General features: G+C 42.1%; 1 protein-coding gene across 2 annotated transcripts in view; it reads left to right on the forward strand.

Moving 5' to 3' along the window:
* Positions 1–644: 644 nt before the first annotated feature.
* The window catches only part of cacnb2a (calcium channel, voltage-dependent, beta 2a), a 111,595-nt gene continuing 99,817 nt past the window's right edge, over positions 645–12,422 (forward strand). For both annotated transcript variants that reach the window (XM_029756065.1, XM_029756067.1), the window contains exons 1-2: positions 645–1,328; positions 3,540–3,632. In XM_029756065.1, coding sequence (XP_029611925.1) covers positions 1,251–1,328; positions 3,540–3,632 — 171 coding nt within the window. In that variant the 5' untranslated portion in view covers positions 645–1,250. The remainder of the gene's footprint in view (positions 1,329–3,539; positions 3,633–12,422) is intronic.

Genomic DNA, 12,422 nt, shown 5'->3' on the forward strand with positions numbered 1-12,422 from the left:
TGCGCTCAGGTTCTGTGTGTGGCTGTGCATGTAGGCGTTTGAGCGAGAAAGACACAGAGAGCCAACCAGTAAAAGTCCAGCCCCCTTCATTATTGACTCATTGTGCCAACAACATCAAAGAGCCATTCCAGACTCTGAAGTCAGGAGGACTTTGAGAGTTAGGTGTTAGCCAAACTAGCAGACAGGCGGAGTAGAGAGATTAATTCAATTGAAAGGTTTAAATCATGACAGAGTGGTGGGAGTGTTCGTTTAATTTGGAATAAGCTTTTATTTTCATATTTAACACTGTAGCAGTGCAAAAAAATTGCTCCCCCACCACCAATGTTGGACTTTTGTTGCATTTAGGGGAGCTAATGTCTCATCCCCTGGCCCCCATAATTTGCACATTGTGGTGTGTAAATGTGCTATAGTGCAAAGACAGTAGCATGTCCTTTTATGTAAGGCTATTTATTGCGAAACATAAACATTTCATGTGTTTTTATCCAAAACAACTCTTACTGTGAACTGAGTCTATTACAATCTAACCTCATCCCCAGGATAATTGTGCATGAGCGGAAGTGTCTGGTGAACGAGATGTATTAGGCTACAAACAATCATCTACGTGTGACGTTTTTAGATTTTCCCCTTTCCATTATGTTCGAACCCAATCATAAAAGTAACTATTATTTTACAAAATAAAGTTCAAATCATTGCAAATGTTAACTCGAGCAACCAGAATTAGTCTAGATGTTCCTTGCTTGAGACAAGTCTTACACCTGTGCCTTTGCTCGATATGCGCAAGTTTACCTGCTTAGAGCAACTGTAACCAGTTGAGTGCGAACGTGGGTGAAGGCTGACAGTGAATTAACGTGGGAGTGAGGGGCAGATACTCGCTAAGTGACTGAGCTGTTCAATGACATGCAGTCTTATTCTTTCTTTTTTTACCTAAAGGGAGGAAACAAGCCCATTAGAAAAACGTTTTTTTTTTTTGTAACGCAAACTGCTCCTCCTTCCTAAGTCTTCCCGGTTGTGGTCTGACTCAAACTTCAAGACTGCATGGCAGAGTGGCTGAGGAAAATAGCCTAGTCACTTAACTCCTCCGTCACAAAAGTCTCTTTCACGCAACTATTTTGATTCATTTGGACGTAAAGTCGTGTCAAACAAAAATGTCCGCTCTAAATGTCGAAGAGAGCGGGTGTCAAGCTTGACCACCGACCCTTGAACAAGTTGACTGTCTTATCTCAACGGGTCGATCGACGGTTGGATGTCAAATGGTCCATAATAACTTGCAAAAGACGCACTCACTTTTGGACAGACATATGGATTCGCTCGAAAACCCTGGGCTACAAGTATGTACAGTTGCAATATTTGATCATTTCTATGCCTATGTCGCATGTGTATGGTAATAAATAACTTGCCATTTATGAAGTTATCCAACAAAAATAGATGCAAATACCTCGTTTCCAATACCATCTTGGCTTGGCGCCAAATGTAACGAATCGGTAAACCGTGACCAAAAACGTTGGAGGAGCCTGAGTTATGTCAGGTAGAATAGCCTACCTTTTGGATGATAAGGACGAATATTCTTGTAAAAAGTTAAACAACTAGGCTGCTATTGTTTCAGGTGTGTTACATAGTTATTAGCTGTCATTCTTTTGAAGACAATTAGGCTGGTGCAATTCAATTATTTTACCTGGTGATCCTAGCCAACAGGTTTATTAGGCAATACGTTTCTTACATTTATGCATCTGTAAATATTTGTATTTCTTTTGCATGGCCAGACCAGTACTTTATCATCCTTGGGGGTTGGATATGAAATCCACACAGTTAAAACGGGGTTTGTCTCCCAGCCTTGCATGCTTTGATGTGATTAAAATATTTAGATCTCTTGACCAGGTCAGTGGTTCAGTAAGATGTCTGAATCATTTTACATTACAGGACACAGTATAGAGAGCAATAGTAAATGTGTCGTTTTGTAGGCATTAACTCCACGGTGGCTCGTTGGCCAAAGCCTACGGGGAAATGAATGATTTAAAAAAAGAAAAAAAGGTTTTTGGATTAACACTAAAAATAAGGTCTGTGGTAAACACATGCTTAGGAGATCTTATACGTTTTGTTCTATGATATAACGTCTTCAGCTCACGTCACTTTTTGTGAATTTTGAAGCATTTATGGAATCAAAACAAGAACATAAAGCACATAAAGGCCATATAATTCATAAAGGTCACGTTAACTGACTGATATGATCTCAGATCTTATTTGCGGCATTTAACCCGAAAACGCCATTCTTTCCCCATTAATGTCCCTTTTTTTTCTAAGAGTGAGGAGCTTGCCAGCTTGTAGTCCTAAAGAATGGAAATGAGTTACCTCTGGTTTGTTCAGCCATTCCTATAAAGGGTTATTCGGCTGGCTCCATAGGATAACTCTTTTGATTTCCAGGTAGAATCCTTTTTAGTTCCATGTAGAACCTGCTGTACAAATGGTTCTACATGAACCCAAAAGTGTTCTACCTGCAACCAAAAGGGTTTTTACCTGCACCCAAAAAGGGTTCTTCAGAGGGTTCTCCAATGGGGAGTATATAATAGCCCTGGTTCTGAACTACTGAAAGAGCAGATTACAATTATTATTGCAAGTACTGGATGTTGCACTATTTCCACTTGCCTATCTGTTTATGAATGTAGTGAATTCAATATTCAGAATGTTCAATGACAACTAGGCTGCTCTCATAAAAAGATATAGGAAATATATGCACTACAAATGGCATTCAACGTTGTCTAATGTCACTACATATTGAGTGCCTGCACCAAAATGGGTATTTTAGAGTAAATAGACTAGACATAATAACTGGTTAAAATTTGAATTGATTTGATTTGTGTTTGGTTTCTAAGTAACCGACAGAATAGCTTTCTTTTTATATTCATAATTTACATGTCCTGGGGGAATGTGTTGGAATAAAAGCAGATTTGGTGTTTAGTCAGTTGCTACTAGCAACATAGCACTTCAGCCCTGTAGTGCAGTTTCCCGAGGTGTAGCCTATTATGATCACAGACAGTATATAAACTATTGATCATATGAGCCCCATGCATATGAGCCCCATTTTATTTTCCAATTACTTAAAAACTATCTTCAGTGCCACCAGAATCTTTTCCCATAGTAATACACTCATTGTTTCCCCTATATTCCCCACCACTCTTCCCCCCCAAAATAAAATATTACAAATAATATATACTTTTAATTATTATAATTTTTTAGAATTTCTGCTGACGCACGCTTTTAAGATCAGAGTGACAAGTTACAACAACTTACAAATAGGAAGAGAACATAATTACATTTTCATGCATTTTGGAGTTGAAAAACCTTCTCATTGTCGTTCAACAAAACAAAATCTTCTGGGAAGACCCCCCCCCCACACACACACGAAGACCCCAGCTGCTACGACCCACATAAGATGTCATACCCCATATGTCAACACGTCATACCCTTTGTTATCCAGGTTTTAGTGTTACCTGCTGATAATGGTCTTTTAAAAAAAAAAAATCTGTTTTCTCCCCTTTCTGAAGTCACATGGAAAAGGAGCACGGAGGAAAGGCAGATTCAAAGGATCAGATGGAAGCACCTCTTCAGATACAACAACCAACAGCTTTGTGCGACAGGTAAGGGGATCAAACACCCTGTGTTTAGGTTACCTAAAAGGTATTTATCACCTCAGTATCTTGGAAGGTCTGTGGATTTTCTGCAAAGCCAGTGGTTGCCAGTGAGAATCTGATTTAGGAAGTGCGGGTGGGGGTGTGAAAGTAATCCGGAGACACTACCTTTTCTGACTTTGAATGCGTTAGAGAGGGGCATTAGTTCACTATAATGGTATGAATGTGATGATATCTCCAGGCGTTCTGTATGCGCTAGAATATCTGTCCATCGGACACTTACGACATCACGTCTGCGCTGGATGTTTACCGCATATAATTAGAACGCTCTACTTCTATGGTTTACAGTACATAGCCAGTAAGTTTATAGTGGCGTAAGAGTGAAAATTGCCAAGTCATTGATATAAATCATTGCATGTTGCAACGAGAAGCCCCTTTGGTAAACAGTGCTTGGGTACAGTATGTTAACGATCTCTGTGAACTGCCGGCACTGGTGGCCCTGTAGCTTTGCACTCAGTGGTTGAGTGTGGCTGGCGAGACTGTGGCCTAAAGCAGACCCTCTGAGGTACACAGTGTGAAGAAGCACTCGCTGCGTCTGGTTTATGTTGGAGCAGCGGAACTGCGGAGCCCGACAGGGAGAGGACGGGTTAAGGATGGGCGCCTCGGCCGAACTGTTTCTTCCTTTTTTGGAGGAGACACAGATCGCCTCCTCTTTAGCAGAGCAGGGGTGAAACCAGAGTGGGATCAGAACAATATGGCACGTTGTGGAATTGCCGTCTGCTTTCTCTCAGGCACAGAGAAGGTGTTTGAGTTGAGGCTAAGGGAAGTTCACATTTGCTTTTACCGTGTGTTTATATGATCAGTGAAGAGTTGCTGTGTGGATTAGGGTGGTGGTGATGGTCTTCTCAGCAGTGATATGTCATGGCTCTCTCCCCCCCCGGGTATGCCAACAGGCTCATTAGGCCGACCACCTCTGACTGACTGTCGTCATCCTCTACGACGCTCTCAGTCCAAACTCAATTAGACAGAGCGCGACTATAGTAGCTTACATCTGAGACACGACACTGCGGGAGAGATGCCGAGACGTGAGCGGGAAGTTAGGACAGGGAAGGAGCGTCAAGTAGCGGGAGAGAGAGAGAAAGGAAAAGGGAGCGAGGGGGAACGTATGAGGTTCAGAGAAGCAACGACAGTACGTCTGAGACACAACCCCGCTGAGAGAGATACCCAGACATGATGTAGGATGTGAGAGAGAAAGTAGAGAGAGAAAGAAAAAGAGAGAGAGAGGAAAGGTTGTTCCCGGGGTCAGACTGGCAAAGCTAAGAGCAGACATAGTATCCCCTTTTAGATGTCTGCTGGAAGAGGACCGCAGGAACAGCAGCCCTTTCAGGAACTCTGCTAGGAACTTAAGTCACTACACTGTTTTTGAATTGTTTTATCATAACAGCGGTTAAGCTGACCTTCTTTCCCTTCCCCCTCTCCCTCTCCATCTTGTCGGACATGATTATTTTCACTTCTCACACAAGTATGAGGCTGCGGTGTCTAAAACTTTAAACTAACACATAGTGGGAACTGGGTTTCAAAACATGTTTCGCTGCCTATTCGTCAAGCTGTCAAGCTCTTTTTAATTTTCTCCGACATTTTTTCGTAATCCTCCCTCTTTGTTATCAGAGCTCTCACCATGCTCAGACTCAAATGTATACCCCATCAAAAGAGATATCTTTTAAAAACTATAATAATAGTTGAGGTACATTTTGTGATGATTTTATGTTACTTTCCTTGAAATGATCTACAGAACTTTTTCATCAAGCTTTTAATTGTGAGTCTCGCCTATTCCTTCCAAATGCTCATATCACACGTTGCTTGAGTGCCTTCCACTCTTCTCCCATCTCCCCAACACCACACCTGTTGGCATGGTGACTCAATCCCAGTATTCATGTGGGCGAGTGTTCAGAGTGTTCAGCGGCTCATCGGGGCTACTGTACGCTCGATCCATTACACCTCCCATCTCTCGGTCCTGCGGGCAAACGGCTACGCAAAGAACAGTCTTACTTTGCTCACTCTTACACAGAGAGAGGGCAGACAGAGACAGGGCAGACAGAGACAGGGCAGACAGAGACAGGGGACGAGAGAAGAGAAATGGAGACAGAGAAAGAAATAGAGAAGTGCCCTGTGACTCTTACTGCCCATGGGGTTTATGGTAGGATGGAGGAGGTTAAGAGCAGTGGTGCTCCGGACCACTCAGTCAGCAACCAGAGGGAGTAGTGGTGGTGCGGTAGTGGAGTAGTCTCTAAAGGACTAAAACTGCGTCATGGACTCCATAAATAATGTTGAACCGAGCTGAATGTCATTGAGGGGATGGTAACTGATACTGTATAATTGCAGGGATAAAAGCTTGAAGGGCACTGCAGTCTAATTTGTTTAAGATTTTAGGCCCTCTGTCCAAAATGGAGTCGTTCTCAGGTTGCGTCCCAAATGGCACCCTATTCCCTATGTGGTGCACTACTCTTTACCAGAGCCCATCAAAAGCAGTGCACTATATAAGAATTTGGGTGCCATTTGGGATGTATACTCAGTGCTGCCAAACCCTTTGTAGGATTTATCAGATTACCATACATCTCCTGAGGCCTTATCTAAGTGCTCTGGACATTTATTAATAGTATAACAGGAGAATAGAATGAAATGCATCCCAAACAGCCATAAAGGTACACGTTTTTAATGCCCAACATCCACTGCTGGAGTTTTAGTTATGTGATTTCTGCGGTAGGTCTTTGCATTGACTGATGAGGCATTTTACACCAGCCTGGCTATACAGCATCTGCCATTTCTCAAACTCTGGTTTACATAAGAATTATGTAATATCTCCTGCTGCTGCTTCCCACTCTCTGCTGTGTTTATGTGAAAGGTCTCACTTGGCTTCCCACTCTCTCTCCCTCTCACTCTCTCGCCCACCTCCTCTCTCTCTCTCTCTCTCTCTCTCACCCTTTCACTCTCTCTCCCTGTTTCTCACTCACTCACATTCTCTCTCTCACACACTCACTTTCTCTCACTCACGCTCTCTCACTCACACACTCACATTCTCTCACTCACACACTCACATTCTCACTCACACCCTCACATTCTCTCACTCACACACTCACTTTCTCTCTCTCTCTCACACACTCACTTTCTCTCACTCACATTCTCTCACTCACATTCTCTCACTCACACACTCACTTTCTCTCTCTCACTCACACACTCACTGTCTCTCACTCACACAGTCACATTCTCTCATTCACACACTCACTTTCTCTCTCACACACTCACTTTCTCTCACTCACACACTCACTTTCTCTCATTCACACACTCACTTTCTCTCACTAACACACTCACTTTCTCTCACTCACACATTCACTTTCTCTCATTCACACACTCACTTTCTCTCACTAACACACTCACTTTCTCTCACTCACACACTCACATTCTCTCACTCACACATTCACTTTCTCTCATTCACACACTCACTTTCTCTCACTAACACACTCACTTTCTCTCACTCACACACTCACATTCTCTCACTCACACATTCACTTTCTCTCACTAACACACTCACTTTCTCTCACTCACACACTTACTTTCTCTCACTCACACACTCACATTCTCTCACTCACACATTCACTTTCTCTCTCTCACACACTCACTTTCTCTCACTCACATTTTCTCACTCACACACTCACTTTCTCTCACTCACACACTCACTTTCTCTCACTCACACACTCACTTTCTCTCTCTCATTCACACATTCACTTTCTCTCACTCACACACTCTCTCGCTCTCTCTCTCTCTCTCTCTCTCTCTCTCTCTCTCTCTCTCTCATAATGCCATTTGGGACACTGACCCTCTCTCCATAGGGATAGCGGTGGAGGTAGTGTTTGAAAGAAAGGGTGTGGTGGGGTCTGCAGGGGCAGGAAACCCCTTTTTCATTCTCTTGATTAGAGACTTTTTTATTTTCATCCACAAGTGATGTTTTTTTCCTGTTAATGGAGGGAAGGGGTTACGTAAGCAAGTTATTGGCTGTGCCACCTATCAAATCTGGCAACCCCAGGGGGGTTTTATGTAACTGATACCAAGGACACAGACAGGATATGGAGTAATCTAGTTGCCTCTGTTCAGGCCACTGACAAACTTATAGACCTGAGTCCTGCAGACATTTTTAAGGACACCCCAATATGTGGAGAGGATGTGCCTCTGTTCAATGTTTCCAACAGTACATGTTTTCTGTCATCTGTGAGCCATAGGCTGGCAAATGAATCAAGCATTATGCTTGTTGTTGGCTACATATGCAATGCTCATAATTTGCAAGAATAATAGAATAACCATTCATGTTAAATGGACTTGAATACTAGATGAATGGTTTGGACCTATGGGGTGGCCACTGTAAGGCAGTTTATGGTGGCGCATCACTTGTCTCCTCTGTTTGAGCTAGTGGCACAGAATAGCAAGACTGCCATCTGGTGGTAAGAAATGAAGAGGCATTTACCCATCATGAATATGAGCTACTGCATTGTCAGTCAGTGTTGGCATGCATGTCCTTGGAGTTGAAGTTATGTGAATAGGTACTAACCTATAGGACTCAAAATGAAAAGAGAAAAGGTTTTTCTTCTGTTGTAGTATTATAATAGCTTGTTTTTATGTTAATAGAATGCTCATTCAAGCCCACGAACTGCATAGAATCACATTATGTCCCAAACAGTTGTTCATCCTTTTAGGGTAATATATCCAGGAGTGACCTTGTCTTGTTTACCTGAGGGGAAAATGTAAGATGGATGCCTGTATAATCTCCTCCATTCTCCTGTCCTGTCAGGAGGGGAGTCATTAGAGAGCAGTGCCCTCTGTTACGAGCAGGGCAGTCTTTGTCTTCAGGCACCCACTCTCTTAGGTTGGCTCCCAAATGGCACCCTATTCCCTATATAGTGCACTATTTTGGACCAGAGCCCCATGGGTCCCGTCTCAAAAGTAGTGCACTGTGTAGAGAATAGGGTGCCATTTGGGATGTACGCTCAGTGATTAAATGAGAACGTCTGCAGGACAGACAGTGGGGCTGAGACCTGCCAAGCCTGCCAAGTATCTGAATCCTCTGTGTTGTTTTTGTTTTTTTGTCACTGTGAATCGTTACTTCACATTTCTGATAAATAGTGGTGTGTTGGTATTATCATTAAACCTTGAAGTTTTGATACATTACAGGAGACCTAAAGTAGTGTAGTATAGTCTAGTCTAGAGGTCGACCGATTAATCGGCATGGCCGATTTAATTATGGCCGATTTCAAGTTTTCATAACAATCGGTAATCGGCCTTTTTGGACACCAATTATGGATGATTACATTGCAATCCACGAGGAGACTGCGTGGCAGGCTGACCATCTGTTACGCCAGTGCAGCACCAAAAGGACCTTGTGGCTGCAAGGAGCCAAGGTAAGTTGCTAGCTTGCATTAAACTTAAACTTATATAAAAAACAATCAATCTTCACATAATCACTAGTTAACTACACATGGTTGCTGATATTACTTGGTTAACTAGCTTGTCCTGCGTTGCATATAATCAAAGCGGTGCCTGTTAATTTACCATCGAATCACAGCCTACTTCAACTTTGCCAAACGGGTGATGATTTAACAAAAGCACATTTGCGAAAAAAGCACAATCGTTGCACAATGTACCTAACCATGAACATCAATGCCTTTCTTAAAATCAATACACAGAAGTATATTTTTTTAAACCTGCATATTTAGTTAAAATAAATGCATGTTTGCAGGCAATATTAACTAGGGAAATTGTGTCACTTCTCTTGCGTTCAATGCAAGCAGAGTCAGGGTATATGCAGCAGTTTGGGCCGCCTGGCACGTTGCGAACTGTGTGAAGACCATTTCTTCCTAACAAAGACCGTAATTAATTTGCCCGAATTTTACATAATTATAACAATACATTGAAGGTTGTAACAACAATATTTAGACTTAGTGTTGCCACCCGTTCGATAAAATACGGAACGGTTCCGTATTTCACTGAAAGAATAAACATTTTGCTTTCGAAATTATAGTTGCTTTCGAATTATAATGATAGTTTTGACCATATTAATGACCAAAGGCGTGTATTTCTGTGTGTTTATTATATTATAATTAAGTCTATGATTTGATATTTGATAGAGCAGTCTGACTGAGCGGTGGTAGGCAGAAGCAGGCTCGTAAGCATTCATTCAAACAGCACTTTACTGCGTTTGCCAGCAGCTCTTAGCAATGCTTGAAGCACAGCGCTGTTTACTAAAGTTCCTATAAGAACATCCAATAGTCAACGGTATATGAAATACAAATGGTATAGAGAGAAATAGTCGACGTGTCATAATTCCTATAACAACTACAACCTAAAACTTCTTAACTGGGAATATTGAAGACTCATGTTTAAGGAACCACCAGCTTTCATATGTTCTCATGTTCTGAGCAAGGAACTTAAACGTTAGCTTTTTTACATGGCACATATATTGCACTTTTACTTTCTTCTCCAACACTGTGGTTTTGCATTATGTAAACCAAATTGAACATGTTTCATTATTTATTTGAGACGAAATTGATTTTATTTATGTATTATATTAAGTTAAAATAAAAAAAGTGTTCGTTGTTCATTCAATATTGTTGTAAATGTCATTATTACAAATATATATATAAAAATCGGCCGATTAATCGGTATCAGCTTTTTTTTTTTTTTTTGGTCGGTATCGGCATTGGAAAATCATAATCAGTCGTCCTCTAGTCTAGTCTAGTATACACTCTTAAAAATGTTGGGTTAAAAACAACCAAGTGCTGGGTAAATAGTCGACAAAACACACGTTGGGATTTTTTAATATTTTTTAAAACTTTTTCGCCCATTATCAACAACCCATCTTAAAGAAATCAATGAGTTGTTTGTGACCCAACTGCCAAATTTGGATGTGTTTAACACAGCATTGTTTTGAGTTGTATATACTGAACAAAAATATAAACGCAACATGTAAAGTGTTGGTCCCGTGTTTCATGAGCTGAAATAAAAGATCCCAGAAATGTTCCATTCGTGCAAAAATGTTTTTCTCTCAAATTTTGTTTACAAATTTGTTTACATCCCTGTTAGTGAGCATTTCTCCTTTGCCAAGATAATCTATCCATCTGACAGGTGTGTCATATTAAGAATCTGATTAAACAGCATAATCATTTCACAGGTGCACCTTGTGCTAGGGATAATAAAAGGCCACTCAAAAATGTTGTCACACAACACAATGCCACAGATGTCTCAAGTTTTGAGGGAGCGTGCAATTGGCATGCTGACTGCACGAATGTCCACCAGAGCCGTTGCCAGAGAAGTGAATGTTTATTTCACTACTGTAAGCCTCCTCCAATGTTGTTTTAGAGAATTTGGCAGTACGTCCAACCGCCCTCACAACCACAGACCACGTGCAACCACGGCCAGCCCAGGACCTCCACATCCGGCTTCTTCACCTGTATTTTTCTCTGTAATAAAGCCCGTTTGTGGGGAAAAACACATTCTGATTGGCTGGGTCTGGCACCCCAGTGGGTTGCCCTGGCTCACAAGTGGGTGGGCCTATGTTTAGATTAGGGCTTAATTTATTTATTTCAATTGACTGATTTCCTTATATGAACTGTAACTCAGTAGAATCGTTGAATGTTGTGTTTATATTTTTGTTCAGTGTAGTAAAGTATAGTATAGTACCTATTAGGTCCATGTCCCTGAAAGATCTCTGTACCCTCACAGTGTTACTCATTTATATGTGTTCTCATTCAGATAGTACAGATTTTGTTGTAGAGCGGTGTATCATGAGCGGCGTATCACGGCCCACTGCTATTTGTCATGGTAGCGGCGTAAGGAACGAGTGAGTGATGATCACTTCTCTGATACGATGGGATGGTAGTCCCCCTCCCATTGCCTCTGTGAAAGGTCTCTGCCTGTAATGATGCTCCTCCATCAAAACAGTGACGCCTGTCACACCTACCCCAGAATGAGGCATTGATGTGACACTCCGATTTATCAAAGCAGAGAGGAAAGAATGTGCCATATTTTTTTTAACTAGTGGGCTCTAAAAAAGTTCCCGCTTGCCCAGATAGGAGATTAATATATATATTGATTCATTACAGTACATATGAAAGCATCACTGGAGGCTATCTGTAAATACTGTAATATAAGAGACTGTTCCCTTCCCAAATGATTGCTCTATGGGCCCTGGTCAAAAATAGTGCACTATATAGGGTAACAGTTGGGACGCAGACTCTGCTTTGGTCAAACTGGCCTGGCCTAGAGAGAACGGGGTTTGCCCTCTTGTCCGAGCTCAGCTCTCTAGCCTACTATCTGACAGTAGACGTCACGTTACGATTGTCCTTGTGACAAATAGCTCTGTGGAACCTGTGGCGCGTACTAGATGGAGCAGAGAGAGGAGAGCGGCATGAACAAGGAGAGGAGAGCGACAAGAGAGATTAGGGCTGCGTCTCTACTGGCACCCCTTCTCCGTATATAGGGCTCCTGTCAAAAGTAGTGCACTACATAGGGAATAGGGTGCCGTTCGGGACGCAGCAGATATCAGCAGCAGCAGCGGAGGACAGGAGAGACAGCGTCAGCGGCTGCCCTTGCCCCGTGGAGCTGTTTTAGTCACAGCACAGCAGATGCCAGAGTATCAATGTCATCTCTGCATACAATTAATACATTAAAGGGATACGTCGGGATTTTGGCAACGAGACCCTTTATCTACTTCTCCAGAGTCAGATGAACTCGCGGACACCATTTTAATGTCTC

Source organism: Salmo trutta, chromosome 6 (assembly GCF_901001165.1).
Source record: "Salmo trutta chromosome 6, fSalTru1.1, whole genome shotgun sequence".
Classification (NCBI taxonomy): Eukaryota; Metazoa; Chordata; class Actinopteri; order Salmoniformes; family Salmonidae; genus Salmo; species Salmo trutta.